This window comes from Lissotriton helveticus, chromosome 5_1 (assembly GCF_964261635.1).
Source record: "Lissotriton helveticus chromosome 5_1, aLisHel1.1, whole genome shotgun sequence".
Lineage (NCBI taxonomy): Eukaryota > Metazoa > Chordata > Amphibia > Caudata > Salamandridae > Lissotriton > Lissotriton helveticus.
Genome location: NC_136065.1, coordinates 1,834,369,543 through 1,834,385,443, shown reverse-complemented (window position 1 = coordinate 1,834,385,443; position 15,901 = coordinate 1,834,369,543). Strand labels below are relative to the sequence as shown.

Sequence of the window (15,901 nt, the reverse complement as noted above, 5' to 3'; positions counted from 1 at the left end):
CACATACCGTTTATCTTTCAGGACAAGTCTGTAGCAATGAAAAGGCAACTGCCCGGGTATGTATTTGTACTAATCTAGGTTTAATGAGTCAGCAGTCAGCAAGTGATGTGTAGAACCTTTCCCATCTAGAAAACGATCGTATTTCAGGAACGTTTACCGAGAGTTATGGATCCACAAACACTTTTATGACTGAGCCAATCAGAGAATTGGCAAACGATTGTTGTCAAGACTTTTATCACCAAAAAGAAATAACAAAATGATTGGCGGGGTTTACTGAACTGCATTGTGTTCTCACCTGGCGATCTGGATAATATATTGGAGTGACCCAGGAAAGAAAACTCTTTCAAACATGTATGACTGGCACAAGAATATATAGCCATTTTCTTTAATATTTGGAATTTTCATATGATTGGTACAGGAATATAAAGCCATTCCCTTTAATAGATGGAATTATGAGGGGATTGGTACAGGAATAAAGAACCATTTACTTTAATGAAAGTAAGATTCAGTTGATCTGTTCAATTGGAAATAGACTTTCACTTCCAAGGTTGTATGTTATGTTATGTTACGTGGATATTTTTATAGGGCACGTACACCGGCAGGTTTCTTGGCGCAGTATGATTCAGGTGAGTGGAATTGGGATGAATGTGCGTACTTTATTGGCCGAAAGTGTTAGGTGTCTGGTGCAAGAACAGTGAGCCTTTCATCTGTATTGTTGGATAATTTGACACAATTAGCTAAGACATGCAGTGTTCACAAACTACGGGTATTTGAACCAGGAGACAGGTACGTAAACCATATGCCAGGTTGGCTTAAGAGACCACACTTCCAATTGTAGCCCTCGAATTGTAAGGGGATTGTCACACAAGGTGCCCCAGGCTCCTATCCTCTGGGACAGGAAAGCTCCGCCGCTGCGTTGCACTGGTATTTTAAACCTATAGTCATGTATCTTGTCGATCAGGAATGCACCTGGTATATATCACCTTTCCCCATGACTATGGAAGGAAGACTCGGGCATTGGGTATGGTATATTGATCTTTTACTACTAATTAAGGTCTATTGTACCTTCAGTTATTTGGGTTTATTTTTTTTGTAGCTATGCTGACCAAATCTTATGAAGAGTCGTGCAATCTCCTTTCTCCACCCCTGCCAGATCCATCACCTAACTGATCTTAAAATGCCCAAGATCCTTCAATGAAGGGCGGGAAAGAAGGAAGAAAAGGCAGCCCGAATGAAAGATTAAAAAGAGTCCGAGAACCTTTGCAGCTTGTGTAAAATAAAAGACCAAAGGAAATGAGAAGCAGACAAGGGATTGGAGGTGAATTTGCGAGGGCATCGTGTGACAAAATAAGGCCTTGTGCAACCAAAGAAAAGACATGGGGAAGTTTTAGGAGTTTGAGGGCAGGTTAACATCACATACACTTTGTTTATGACCTCACCCCAACTCCCCAAATGCCTGCCATGCATGCAAAGCTGCCCTGGCGTACCCCACCTGCACCGTACCCGTCAGACTGTGGGCAAGAAAAGACATTTATCCACCACAGGTTGGTTTTGGATCATTTCACATGCTTTATTTCAGCAGCCAAAATAATTAAAAACATCTCAACTTATTATACATACAAAATAGGTACAGATCCATGGTCACGATATACCCTCAATACACCCCCATCCTCCCCTCTTGCAGTTGGAAAGTCATGGGGAGAGGAAGGGAGAGAAAAGAAGGCTAGATATGAAAACGAGAGAAGTGGGAACGAGAGGAAGGACCAGGAAATGTGGTCACAGGGAGAGGGAGAGCGAGGAAGATTGAAAACAAGGTTGGAGGAGGGAAAGAGAGGGAAAGACAAGGACGGAGAAGAAAAACAGCATTTTAGGATCCACCTGCTTCACTTTTAAAACACGACTTTGGATTCTCTTTTCAAAAAGTTTGCTTTAAAAATTGTACACTCTAAAATTAGCACCATTTACAATGTCCCTGGGGCAGGAGGGAGAAGGGACTCTGTGTGCCTCCAGTGAACATATAGCACCATCAGGCCCTGCAGCCCCCCCACCGTTCTTCACAAAGTCACTTCTGTATCTATCTCTACGAGGACCACGTCCAACATTACAAATTAAAAAAGACCGGCCTCCTGGTGCCCTGGGGTTAAACAAAAAAGAAAATGGCGAGCTGGTGCTGTCTGAGTGGTGGCAGCCAGGGCGATAGGGGTTGTATCTGAGGTAGCTTCTAGAAAGACTCATTTCATGCAGATCTGCGCGTTTAACCCTTACAGATAGATTCTCCCAAGCCTTTCTTGACAGCCAGACTTGGGGCCCACCTTTCCTCTCGGCTGCCCTATTGGGGCACCTTTACGCCTGACATTGGGGGTCACCTTTTGGATCAGCTTTGCTGTCGAGAACTAAAGTGCTCTGCAGTGGCAGTCAAGGAAATGCCAGAACCGGTCGAAGTCTTTCTTGCCAAACTCCAGACATAGTACCAGCAGATATTATGTGCCCCAATGCACTTATGTCATATTGTGCCCACAACACGACAGCTCACCAATGAACCTAGGCCCACGAGCTTTGCACCTTCACACCAAGGGCATTCTGGTGGTCTTAGTCCTAGAGAAAATCCAGAACAGCAGACAACGAATGCATCCAGTAAAAAGTTGAAAGATCGGTCCTGGGTGACATTGTGTAGTAAGACATGCGGAGGTGCTGGGGCCCACCCAACATTTACGAAAAGTCAAGTACCACCTTTGCCGCCAGAACTGCAAAACTCAACCCCTTTGTTTAACGAGCCCCCTTGTACTCGCTCTGCTTCCTTTCCTTATGCGGTGTTACTCTCGGACAACAATTACGACAACTTGCATTTAATTTTTTATATTTATTTTGCCACCGGAACAAAAAAATTAAAAAAAAGTTACATTACAACGATTCAGTGGAATTAAACTTCCGCCTCCTGCTGGTATCAAAAATGTGCGACTCCAGCGCAGAAAGGTTTCACCTGTAGCTTTTAATTTAAGGATTTCTTTATTTGTTTTCCCCCATCTCCAGGATTCAGTTTTTGTAGTTTTTTTTGCAACTTATGACAAAGTTTAGCACCGTTTTTGTGTTGCCATGGAACGATCCAATTTTTCAAAGTGTTCCTTTTCTTTCGCAGGGTGGGAGGGCAGTCGTGTAGGTCAGTGGTCCAAAGAATTCCCACCCAAAGCTGTCTTCGGGGGTGAAAGGTCAAGCAAGTGGAGTCCCTCCATCTTAGTTGTCTTGGGTTGTGGAATGCTTTACAGAAACAAAAATCGCTTGAGAGATGACGGATAGAAAAATGAATTCAAGTCCATGTGAAATTATTTTCTGTAGGGATTTACAAGAAGCAGACAGGGCCGATGTCAATGCCGAATTCTTGGTCAGGTGTGCCAACGTCCATTGGTGCAATATCAATGATGGGCAGGCGGGAAGTTTTCGTTGTTTTGTACTCGATGACGGTTTTGCCCCATTCGCCGGTGTGTTGCTGCAGAGACAAGGATAAAAAAGAGTGTTTATAGTCTGATGTTACGTTATAGAGAAATAAATACACATGTGCACAGGCAAGTGCAGGCTGCGCACATTCACTCCTGGGGCCTTACTTATGAAGGCCTTGCGCCGCCGGTGCGTCACTTTTAACATGGGAAAAAGTGATGCACCGGTGGCGCAAGGCCTTCATAAATAAGGCCCCTGGTATACAGCTGCATGCGGGTACAGCATACATCTTAGGGAGGCCTATTTTATTGAGTAACCAAAGGCACATTTGGATCATAACAATCCCCATGTTGTACCAATATGACATACACCGGTTAAAGTGGTTACTCAGTAGAAACGGTGCAAGAAAATACATCAAAATGTGCTGTGTTCTAGATCCTAATGTGAAATTTGTCCCACCATTAATACCAGTTGGGAGCTCTGCGCGGTTTCTACTGCTCTCAAATTGCCTGGAGTTTCTAGCAAGTGGAAATAGATAGAAGGTTCAATGCATGAGGGCATGTATAACCTAACATGGATCCTTCTCTATGGTTCACCTCGAGAAATAGGGCTGTATATTCTTTGACCGACAGACTCTGCATCTCAAGGGTGTTATCTTGAGACCCAGCCCTAAAATGGCGTGACTATTCAGCCTTCTTCAGATTGACTGGATTAATACTTTGGTATTTTTAAGGCTAAGAGTAATCAGCCACAGGATTCTCAGACCAGAAGATTTGAAAGTCACACTGGGAGCTGGTGGAGATAGATTGACAGTGCATGCAAGGGAACATACCGTGCAACCGTCTTCGGTAACGCCATATGTGAAGCGGCTGTTGCCCTCAGCTCTGATTTCGATCTCATTGGAGCCTTGAAGGAGAACAGCCTTTTTCAGGTTGCCAGTCTCCTGGTCCATGTAGGCGACGCTGTTCTTGCAGTGGTAGGTGATGTTCTGAGAGGCTTCAGTGGCCATGAGACGCAGGAAGGTCAGTTGGATGTTAACATCAGCTGGGTCAGATCCCTCACCACCATATTCGAACTGCAGAATGGACATAAGGAAAGGGACATGGATTAGAAAGTTATTTGTCACCAACTGCAGAGCTGGTGTAATCACGAGAAGAAGCTCTGCACCCCCATGTCAAAGGCTCTACCCACCTGGAAGCCATCGCTCATTGTCTCGCCAAACCATACATGCTTCTTCTCCCTGGGATTCTTGCTGGTGTACCAGTTCTTCTGTGAGATGCTAGCCTGGGATGGGTAGACACAGGTCTCACCAGTCTCCATGTTGCAGTGGACCTTGATAGCATCCAGATTGCAGCCCTGGTTAGGATCAATCCAGTAGTCACCTGGAAAGGAGAGGCAGCAAGAAAAGAATAAGAAAAAGTTAGATGTTGAAGCAAATAGAGCAAATGGAAATTGTTCTCATGTTTGAATTGTGCAGAAGTAGACAGTTAATGATAAATTACTCATTAGGGACAGATTTAGTAAGTCAACTAAAAATCTTACCCAAAATAACAATAAACCATACCCTCTCACTTTAGTGATTCACAGGTGAATTAAACAAAAATAACCAAGTTCATTGCAGACAAAGCCTCTCATCTCCATTTGCTATCCTGTCAAAAACCTTTCCCAATTACAGTAGCCACAATCACAAACACTTTGAGAGAGCTAGGTCATCTCCTTCCACAAAGGCAGTAAGGCCAGCATGGTGTCATGGTGATGCCAGAACTTCCTCAACAAAGTCCTCATCCTTAGATATCATGTCAGCCTTCACAAGTCATTTGTGAGCTTACCGCTCTTCCAGTCGGAGTGGCACATCTTCAGGTCGCGGCAGGTGCGGGCAGGGTTCTTCTTGGTGCCCTCTGGGCTGCGGATGTTTTCAATCTGTGAGCTCAGACTCTTCAGGGTAGTGTCAACCTCCAAGTCGCGGTCACGGACTACGTTGGCATCATCAGCTCTGTAATAGCGTCCTTCGCTATGGGATTTCTGCTCTGGTGGTTGAGGCATGAAGCTGAAGTCAAATCCGCCGCTTGGTGGACCAGGAGGACCAGGTGGGCCAGGAGGACCTGGGGGACCCTGTTTTGTAAAGTGAAGTAGCAATGAGAACAATATTCACTGTTGTACCCAGAGAAGCTAAGACACCCTTGCACCTGACTAAAGGAAAAGCAAAGTGCATCCTACTTACAGCAGGACCAACATCTCCATTGCGACCACGTGGGCCTGGTGGGCCAATTGGACCGGGCAGACCATTTACACCATCTTTGCCAGTGGAACCAGAAGAGCCAGGGGGACCCTGGAGAAGGTAAACAAACCATAGGTTAGTCTCAGTTCAATAGAGAGTGCTGTTGCATTGAGGAAATGAAATCAACAATCGAGCTTCATTAAACTTTATAATCAAAATATTGAAGTAAAACGGCTACTTGTCACCGGGAGCTTTGTTTAAATATTAATATCTGATAGCGCATGACTCCAATGTCTGTCAGCTAACATAGTGCCTGCATTAGGTATGTAAGAGAGCTTTCCAATGATGAGGCTGTTTCATGCAAAGCTTCATAATACCTTTGCTTTGCTTTGGAAAGAATGTGTTTTTCTAAGTTGAATGCATAAGATATATGTCTTTCCCAAATGTATTGTTCCCTCCTCTACAATAGCAAATTTGGATCTAAGGTCTTCAGCATGGTGTCTGATCAGATTTACTTTGTCATCATTAAATATATTCTTACAGCATCTTCCTGGGCGAGCTGGTGGAGCTTGTTGATGTAAGGGTTTTACTTACTCTTGGGCCAGCTGGGCCAGAAGGACCAGGGGGACCTTGTTCGCCACTGGAACCCTATTATGGAAGAAATAAACAAAAAAAATATCAGGTCACTGTCATAGATTATAGTTCTCAGAGGTGAACGTATGCTAGGCAATAGAGCAAGCTGTGTGTTATCTAGCTTGCTTGGTAATGCACAACCCCCTTGCAAAGGCCTGCCCTCTTCAGACGCACACAGCCAGGCCATGTTCTCTTTTGCATACAGAGCCTGTGAGGCTCACCTGCAAGTGAAACACATGCCTGATTCCTGCCTTCCCGCTGTCGTCCAAGACTTGCCTTTCCCGTTTACAAATAATTCAGTTACAAAAACCTCATGCTGCCATTCTCTCTAACACCACATCTTCTCATAGAGAGGGATCAAGGCATTCCTTGCGCATGCAGTCTCCATCCCCTTTTCTTGTAAGGTGTAATACCCTAAGTCTACTCTACTATTTTATAGAGACTCGCAGGCAGGCCTCACATCCAAGACGTGGAGGCCTCTCAAGTTACCCAGCCTCTGCAGTTACCCGCCTACATAAAAGGACTGCACCTGTCAAAAACAGAGCCTCGGTACATTTCCTTTCCAGGGAAACAACGCGAGCAGGACCTGTCCTTAGGTAGCTACACTCAATCAAAACACGACCTCTTTACCCACATACATCCTAGTCCTGATCTCATCAGACACAGAGACTCATAGTCCGCCGCCCACATGCCAGATCCCCCAAGTGTGCCCCCTGCACGGAGGAAACATGTTCTTAAACTTACGGGAGGACCGGGAGGACCCTGCATGCCGTTGAAGCCTCGGTGACCCTTCATGCCTCTCTCGCCTTGTTCACCAGCTTCACCCTTGTCACCACGGGGGCCTGCAGGACCCTGTAAAGGAAGAAAGACGTGCACAGTCAATGACTCACATCAGGGGAATCTGAAAGCCAAGGTCTTCCAATTCAAGATACCCAGAGTGTATTTAATTGAAATTGCAACTACAACTTACAGGAGCGCCACGGGCACCAGAAGGACCAGCGGGGCCAGCAGGACCAGCGGGGCCCTGGAAGAAAAGAGGAGAGACAACCGAGAGCAAAAAGATTAGTGAGGAGTATTTCAAACATGCTTTAAGATATTATGGTTAACTTTAGATTAGCCTACTGCTTTTCAGGTGCACAATAAGCTAATACCCAGGCCTGTCTCTTTCCATAACACTGCCACTTCCTCTCCCCTTTCCATTTTGATTATATGAGTGTTCCATAATTCAACACAGACCAATATGCTAACAATAGGCTTTAATGACATAAAAATATTGTTCTCCTCCTCTTTCTACCCATACTTATTCCATTGTTGTTTTGTTGTTTAACAGTTTTTTCCCTTTATTTGCCATCTCTTTACAATTTTTTTAATGCCAATTTTTAGATTATTGGGGTGAAGATACATTTCTATAAACAAACATGCCAAGAGCCTATGTCTTTATTTTCACAATTACGTTCTGCTGGTAGCTCTAAGAAGTGAACTGATTGATCAAGTTTTCTTCTATATATTTTCTCAACAGAGATCGGTTTCTTTTATTGTGCTGATGGCTACATTCTCTCACCTGTTCTCATCTTATTGGGACTCTTTCTGTGATGTGTTCCTAATGCCTACATCAACAGATTAACATGCCCTCCACAAATACTTAGTTTTCAAAATAATAGTGAATAGTACTTACAGTCTCACCACGATCTCCATTCTTGCCAGCTGGGCCAACTGGGCCAGGAGCGCCAGGGGCACCAGGAGCACCAGGTTGACCAGAAGGACCATTCTCTCCACGATCACCCTGTGAGAGAGAATGAAGAGGTTTTCAGGGTAGTTCTCACTCACGAGGAAGTAGACATAGGGTGAAAGAGCTGTGCCTTAATAATTTAGGAAGGGGTGAAGGTAAATCTCACCTTGGGTCCAGGAGCACCATCACGGCCGGGAGCGCCTTCAGAGCCAGGAGATCCCTGAAAACAGAAGAGAGATGCATATGAGCATTAAATGTGCCAAGAGTTTGTACCACAGAAGAGTACAGATTCTAAACACAACTGTTCACTCTTAGGGGATTTCCTGGGTGGAAAACACAAAGGGAAATGTTTGTACGTAGTTTCCAGGGTGGGATTTATTGACATATGCTAGTGGAAGATGTACTATAGATTCCTAAATAAAGCAGTATAATTAGAAAAGGATCTGTTGATTCCTTTAGACAGCAGTGCATTAAACCATGGTTTGTTAATTCCTGAAGGTAGAAGTGTATTGGAAGATTGTCTATTGATACATGGAGACAGTAGCCTACTGTAAGTTGATCTACCGGTTCAAGCATAGTTTTAAGATATGATTTATAGATTCTTAGAAAGAACAGTCTATTGGGCTATGGCCAATTTATTATTTCAGACAGTAGTGTATTGGAAGAAGAATTATTGATTCTTAGAGATAGCAATCTTTCGAAAGACGGCCTATTGATTCCTGGAAACACCAGTGTTTTGGAAGATGGTTTGTTAATTCCTTTTGGCAGCAGTGCATAGCATCCTGGAAACAGCAGTATATTAGAAGACAATCTTCTGATTTATGTAGACAGCAGTATATTAGAAGAGATTTCAGTCTACTCATACCTGAGCCATACATCTTCTAATACGCACTGTACTGGAAGATGTACTGTTTAGCTGCGGAGGCTGTACGCTAGTGAGAGTTGGATTCATTTCTAAAGACCAATATTTACTGGAATTAATCTATTGTGATTTCTGGTGACATCTATCAAAAGGTCCCAAAGCTCCTTTGTGGAACACTAATTGTCCTGGCAAGGCGTGGCTTCAGTCCTAGAAGTGATTATTTCTTGGGACATGGTATTTCTGTATCAAATGAAGACGAAATGCTTACTGCTCAAAATGTTCCTTAGTGAGAGATGAGAATTATATTCTTCCTTTAATAAACACCTGAAATTTATTACGAAAAGTTCTCACTTCCTTCATTTCTTTACATTGAATAATGTAATGGTTGGATGTAGAATGACTCCAATGCAGTGGCCTTCTAACTTTGTAATGCTGCCCCCCGTTAAAAAAATAAAAAATCATCGGGCCCCCCTCAGATTTTTTGACAATTATTCAATTAAATTGGCAATGTTCAAATTATTTAAATATTGCAGTTATGTTCTGTTACTGTTTTTTTTAAAATGCAACCAAATTCATGCTCGGCAAACATACTATTCTCGCCAGGCAGGCCTTACTAACATGTAAAATTATCCATGGTGTGATGATTAGAAGTGGGGGTGGGGTTTTGAAGAATATTTAAAGTCCTTTCACTTTTGACACACACTCTCAGATAGGATATACATGACAAAAGGTGTTAGTGATGACCCATTACAGAGCGGCTTACTGTTGCTCATTTTTTTTTACTCAAAACAAAGCACTGGTATCAGCATAATGCTTCTTTTGGCCAGATCCTGGTTCCCACCACCCTGGCCGCTTGGATCACTTGAGCCCCCCCTTGGGGGGGACCAGCCCCCAGTTTGAAGGCCCCATTCTCTATTGGATTTTATCTATTTTTTAAGTCCTTGCTAATGTCTAACTTAAAGCCTGTGTAGAAGCATTGTTATCAGGTGTTTATTATACTTTTATGTAGTCAAGAGTTTCACTGGGTTGGTGATGCATTTCTAATCTTCAAAGTGTGTCACTCACCTCTCGTCCAGGTTCGCCAGGAGGTCCACCCAAGCCAGGTGGGCCGCTGGGGCCAGGTGGGCCACGTTCGCCATTGGGTCCAGATGGGCCTTGTTTGCCAGGTTCTCCCTGTAGAAGGAAGATTTAATTTCCCATTAGAGTTGGGGTGAATTGCCGATGGTTTTTCAAGTTATAACAATGCTTTAAGTACAATATACAAATATTGCAAACCAACTTGTCTTCCCTGTATTATAGACCACTGCACCTTCTCTCAGATTCTCTTGTCTATTCTTAAACTTCTATGTATTATTTACAAACGGCTCACTAGCAGGTGGTGCATTTGCAACATTAATTTATTTCTAATTCTGCCCATCATTTTTTACATCTACTGTCTTTGCTCTCATTCTCAACTTTCTTTCCTTAAAATGCACTGGCAGTGCCCTCAATCTAGCGCATCTCCTAATATTAGCTATACATTTTGTAATTTGAGCTAACGTCCCTGGCAGGACAAGATGCAAGCTAACACAAGGACATAGCAGCAAGCATGGAAATGGTGTCTCAAGTGGTAGTGGCTGTCACGATGGCTGTAGAATAGGCCTTTAGAATTCAGATGATGGCAGAAATGGATACTTACAACTGGGCCTGGAAGACCAGAGAAACCTCTTTCTCCTCTTTGACCAGGAAGACCAACAACACCACGCTGACCAGCAATACCTTGAGGTCCGGGGATACCAGGAGCACCCTAGAAGGTAACAAGATACAGAGATAAATGTGGCATTCACAACCAACATGAGTACGGATACAGAACTTTAAACATTCCCTCCTTTATAATGATGTCAACATTTACTGTAGTCAAAGGAGAAGAAACCAATAGATATATTATCTCAGATACTTCACAGAATGGGCACGGGAAGTATGAAACATCATGGAGAGACAGGGTGATTACCATCTATGTAAAAATAACTGGACATCAGCATACGCTCTGAAGATGGTAATTTTACTAATAATGTGCACAGCTCCCCTGATGACCTTCAATTTAGTCTGAGCCCCCAATAGCCCACAGACAGTGCAAAGTGTTGGGATATGAAGAAAAAACATTAACCAACTGATCAACAAGATGGGGCCCCTATTATACAGTATAGAGAGTCAGAGGGGTCTGTGTGCTGCTTCGTGGAAGTGATATCAGTACTTACAGCAGGTCCGTCACTGCCAGGAGATCCCTTTTCGCCAGAGGGGCCAGGTGGTCCAGCAGGGCCAGGCTCACCAGAGCGACCAGCAGGACCAGTCTCACCACGAGAGCCTTTGGCGCCTTCCTTTCCAGCAGGGCCAGGTGGGCCAGGAGGTCCAGCATTACCCTGTGAGAGAAGAGAAGAAGGACAAGTATCTGTTAGTCCTGACAGGTACAGTAATGAAAGGAAACTACTTCACATCTACTGGCATTAGGAAGTTAGACATGTGTACAGGCCCGTCATCTTGGTAAGGGGTACCTTATGCAATGACACACCACCCCCTGATTCGGGTTCCCGGGTCTAGCATCTTCACCCTCTGGTTATATACACTGATAGATGGGCTAAGAATAAGATGTTGCTGCTAACATGCTTTAGCTGTACAAAAAAACATGTATTTCTCTTACACTCAAAGGAAAAGAGGCCCCGGAACTGGGCTGAGAGTGTACTGGTAGTCAGTAACTCTTTTCTGCTGGTGGAAGATTCTTCACACAAAACTGGTTAGTGACCAGAGAGATCAGACTGTAGGCTAAGCACATGTACCCAACATGCCCAATGATGAAAGAGAACATGTTAAGTGGGGGCTCAAAAGAAGGATTACTTACAGATGGGCCAGGTGGTCCCAAACGTCCAGCAGCACCAGGGAATCCAGTTGCACCCTAGAGGAAATAGGAAGGGCGGAAAATCATCAATTTGTTGTATTTACTATTATTTTTTATTGTCGTTCCCCCAGCTTGTCTAATGAGCGGTTTTAAGCAGACAAGCAAGGTCTGCTATATGAATTTATTTCCTCATGCTATATCTGACCTGTCTGTGCTTCTTTAGTAAGTTGAGAGAGTCAGGAAGGCAAAGAGAGGGCTCCTGACTTGAACAGCTCCCCAAAAAGGATTTGATTGTAGTCTCAGCCAAGTGATTGTAACTTCACTCCTGTGCTTATTTAAAGGATTAGATAATTGAAATAGAGAAGTGTTTCTAGTCTGGACTAATGAAAAATGTACCTCCGATTGAAGAACTACACCTGACAGTCAGTGGCTGTGTGTGGAAGCGGCCAGTATTGTTCATCATGAAATAGCTACATCGCCAGGTGAGTTCAGCTGTCTCAAACAGATGATGCCTGAGTGCCATTCTACAACGATCTCAGAGGAATGAGATGAGAACTGATTGAGCACCCATTTTGGCCCATGTAAATGATTCCCCCCAACCATTGTTTCACTACTGTGCTGGCTGGCCTTTAGCTTCCTGTTTAACTATAACTCCAAGTGTTAAATCTTGCAAATACTCACAGGGGGACCAGCAGCACCGCGAGAACCTTTAGGACCGGGAGCACCAATGTTACCCTATAAGAATTAGAGAAAAAGAGGCGGGGTCAGGCGAAACCTGCATTAAGAGATACAAAGGAAGAAGAACAGACAATCTAGATGAGGTGACAGGACTCACAGCAGGGCCGGGGGCACCAGTTGGACCAGCAGGGCCAGGAGCACCAGCATCACCTTTAGGACCAGCATCACCAGATTCACCTTTAGCTCCGGGTTGACCATCAGCACCCTGTGAAGACAAAAGATGCAATCATTGCATGTAGCCAGAGAATTCACACACTTTTGTTTTATCACTGTTGAAAGGTATAATAGCATATGGAATTCTTTGCTAGGCTAGCACTATCTTTTGATAGGTAACAGTGTACATTTACAGTATATCTAAAAGCATGCATGTTCTCCCATTAATTTTTAATCAGCCAAATCGAACGGCACATGTGGAAAAGGTTTCTATAGACCATGCTAAAACATTGACTATGTCAAAGCTTAGCTTACTAGATTATCCATCCCAATTTCTTGCTAATCAAGTCATGGATGCATGGTTGCAAAAACCGGAAGTCAATGAGCTTCAGCCTTGAACACACTGGGCAAGGGTATTTAAAACCAAGACCCAGAGACTCCTTTCACGTGTTCTTGTCTGGTAACTTTCACTTTCAAGTGGTAGTTCCATTGCCTTCTGCTCTGTATCACAAACCAATTCCTCTGAATACAGCAAACAACTAGAAGAAGCAACTGGGTATGCATTGGTTTGACATTGGTGCCTTTTAGGAAAACCACCCTCTCTAAAGGGCAGAAGGTGCTATTTAGAGGCCATTGGCGAAGTGTGGAAATGCAATCCCAGGGGCCAGGCATGATCCTGTCTTAAAAGAGCCAACCATTGTGGATATGCTGACTACCAGCCCTTTCCCATCAAAGACAATGAAGAACAATACTCACAGGGGGACCAGCAAATCCAGCAGGGCCAGGGGAACCAGGCTCACCACGTTCACCCTTGAGGAAAAAATTACAAAGAGAAGATCAGTAACTTGGCCAGTGGATACTTTCCAGTGTGAAATATGCAACAAAAAGCAGACTACTCCAATGTAGCTTCAGAAGGACAACTTACAGGAGAGCCACGAGCACCAGTGGGACCAGAAGGACCGGATGGGCCAGCTTCACCCTGTTCAAAGGAGGCAAAGAAAGCAAGTTAGTAAATAAAGGCATTAGCTCTGAAAGCAGCACACATTTCCGACATGAAGACAAACCTGAACCCTTTGAAACCTGTCATGGATTACAGGATAACAATGACCAAGAGGAACTACCCATTGTTACGACAATTCCCTATCACAGTACCCAAATAGCTAACTCTTCTTCAAGGCCTTGGTACATATGCAAACTGGAAGCCAGCTGTTGAGTTATGGCTGGTCTAAATAAAATGATACCAGGAGGGTAATATGCACCAGCACAAGGTTGAGGCTACTAGAGGAGCATCGAGATTTTGACCTCAACTCTGGTCCTATGTTGTGCTCGCGAAGTTGCTCCACTACTAATGGCTTGGTAAGTGGTGATGAGAATCCTTCTAGGGACCAAGGGCACTCAACTTGGAATTAATACATACAGTAGTCATGGACGCCTACACTGGTGGCAATGCCTGAAGCCAACTATAAGCTGTGCTATTTACTGGGGACTCCGTGCTTAGAGGCAGTGGGTGTGATCTCGGTAAGTCCAACAGAGCAGCACTAAGAATCATAGCCTGGCATTCTGTGGACCTCAGCAGTCATCAGATGATGCCATCTGCCCACAGAAAAGAGCATGAGCATATCAGCTGTAACTTTTGACTTCCTTCTCAATGCTGGTCTAAGTTACTTTTTATTGTAAAACCAAGAACCGGCCAACTTCTTTCAAACTCACCTTATCACCAGGTGCACCAGATGGGCCAGGAGGACCAATTGGACCAGTCAAACCTCTTGCGCCATCTTTGCCAGGAGCGCCATCAGCACCCTTTACACCTGCATCACCCTGGAGGAAGAAGAGGGAGAGGGTTGTTATTATCGTAGGGTAACACAAAATGAAGGGAAGAGAAAAGGAAGTCATAAAAGAGAGAGGGGGGAGGATAAAGCTGCTAGAGAGGCAGCAGGAGTTCACATGAAGTGGTAGAGTTTTGAAGATGTTGGTTTTTTAGGTTAGAAGGCTATATTTGTTTGTCTTCTTAAAGTGGCAGAAAAGGTAAGGCACTTTGGAATGAGATACACAGTCTTTTAGTTAGTGGGGTAAAAATATTATCTCTCTGATACTCACTCTGTCGCCCTTAGCACCAGGCATGCCAGCAGATCCGCGTTCACCGGGCATACCCTGAAGGCCGGGAGGTCCTTGACCGCCAGGGGCACCAGCAGCACCAGCTTCACCCTAAAAAAGATTAATGTTAGGAAACACAAATGAGCAAAATTGTCCTGGAGACAACAGCAAACTTTAAATTCTGCTGAAGGGTCAATGGTTGCCTACCATATGGCAGAAACCCGCTGGCCAATTAGCCAAACATCAATTATTCACACTTATCTGTCTGTCTCCCTGTCTATTTGTCTATCTATATCACTTTTTAATTGTGTACATTCAAAATAAGCTTCATCCATGTTATCAGGCATGTAGTGGTAACAGTGAGGAAACCACTCACCAGCTATAGTTGCAATAATGTATTATATTGAAGCTACGAGGCATGTGGCTTTTCAATAATATTCAAATTCGTTGTAAGGACCACAATGGAGTTGTTACAACGGTACCAATGCTCTTTCGGGTTTAAATAGACAAATGTCAACATTGATGCAATGTAGCTAGGCAGATGTGGATCAGTTAATAGGACAAATTGTGTGTCAAGAAAGACAAGGCCTCAAAGCAGCTTAGCTAACGCCCAGATGCCAAATTAATTAAGTGTGCCTACATCACTAGAACAGAGCAAAGAGGCACACATACTTAATTCAAGATGGCTCCCAACTGAGAGAGGTCTCAGGGTCTTGCTTTGAAATCTAAAAGAACCAAAAGCTGACTTCTATACAAATGCATTTTTATTTATTTTGCATTTATTTCTAAACTCCAGGTGTTCCCTCGCCATGTTAGGAGTCTTATTCTAATGCATGCAAGGCCACCTGCCATCCACTGTCATACTGGAATGTATGGTACTTTCTGGGCACTTTACTGTCGCTCGTCTAGTGGCACATTGATCCCTAATCACCAGAGAGCTTTCTGCTTCTCGCTACTTTTATCGACATTTTGGGGGTGAAGCAGGAAGGCATTGCTTACCTTTGCACCATCGTTACCAGGAGATCCAGGAGAGCCACGGGGACCCTGAGCGCCGGCAGGACCTTGGCCACCACGTTCACCAGGGAAACCTCTTTCGCCCTAGGGAGAAGAATAAAAGATGCAGGTTACAAAGAGCAAGGGCAACAGGTGACAGGATGTAAAGTTGGGAAG

The 15,901-nt window shown here is 44.1% G+C and overlaps 1 protein-coding gene and 1 long non-coding RNA gene across 2 annotated transcripts in view; one reads left to right on the top strand and one right to left on the bottom strand.

Moving 5' to 3' along the window:
• The window catches only part of LOC144755874 (uncharacterized), a 499,059-nt gene that overhangs the window by 187,873 nt on the left and 295,285 nt on the right, over positions 1 to 15,901 (top strand). The gene's annotated exons all lie outside the window — the stretch shown is intronic.
• Positions 1,546 to 15,901, bottom strand: part of COL1A1 (collagen type I alpha 1 chain) — a 36,249-nt gene continuing 21,893 nt past the window's right edge. The window contains exons 31-51 of the mRNA XM_078645239.1: positions 15,731 to 15,829; positions 14,735 to 14,842; positions 14,348 to 14,455; positions 13,563 to 13,616; positions 13,394 to 13,447; positions 12,582 to 12,689; positions 12,428 to 12,481; positions 11,750 to 11,803; positions 11,112 to 11,273; positions 10,553 to 10,660; positions 9,940 to 10,047; positions 8,179 to 8,232; positions 7,959 to 8,066; positions 7,254 to 7,307; positions 7,028 to 7,135; positions 6,245 to 6,298; positions 5,654 to 5,761; positions 5,262 to 5,544; positions 4,624 to 4,814; positions 4,265 to 4,507; positions 1,546 to 3,484 (exon numbers count right to left, since the gene is read on the bottom strand). Coding sequence (XP_078501365.1) covers positions 3,338 to 3,484; positions 4,265 to 4,507; positions 4,624 to 4,814; positions 5,262 to 5,544; positions 5,654 to 5,761; positions 6,245 to 6,298; positions 7,028 to 7,135; positions 7,254 to 7,307; positions 7,959 to 8,066; positions 8,179 to 8,232; positions 9,940 to 10,047; positions 10,553 to 10,660; positions 11,112 to 11,273; positions 11,750 to 11,803; positions 12,428 to 12,481; positions 12,582 to 12,689; positions 13,394 to 13,447; positions 13,563 to 13,616; positions 14,348 to 14,455; positions 14,735 to 14,842; positions 15,731 to 15,829 — 2,367 coding nt within the window. The 3' untranslated portion in view covers positions 1,546 to 3,337. The remainder of the gene's footprint in view (positions 3,485 to 4,264; positions 4,508 to 4,623; positions 4,815 to 5,261; positions 5,545 to 5,653; positions 5,762 to 6,244; positions 6,299 to 7,027; positions 7,136 to 7,253; positions 7,308 to 7,958; positions 8,067 to 8,178; positions 8,233 to 9,939; positions 10,048 to 10,552; positions 10,661 to 11,111; positions 11,274 to 11,749; positions 11,804 to 12,427; positions 12,482 to 12,581; positions 12,690 to 13,393; positions 13,448 to 13,562; positions 13,617 to 14,347; positions 14,456 to 14,734; positions 14,843 to 15,730; positions 15,830 to 15,901) is intronic.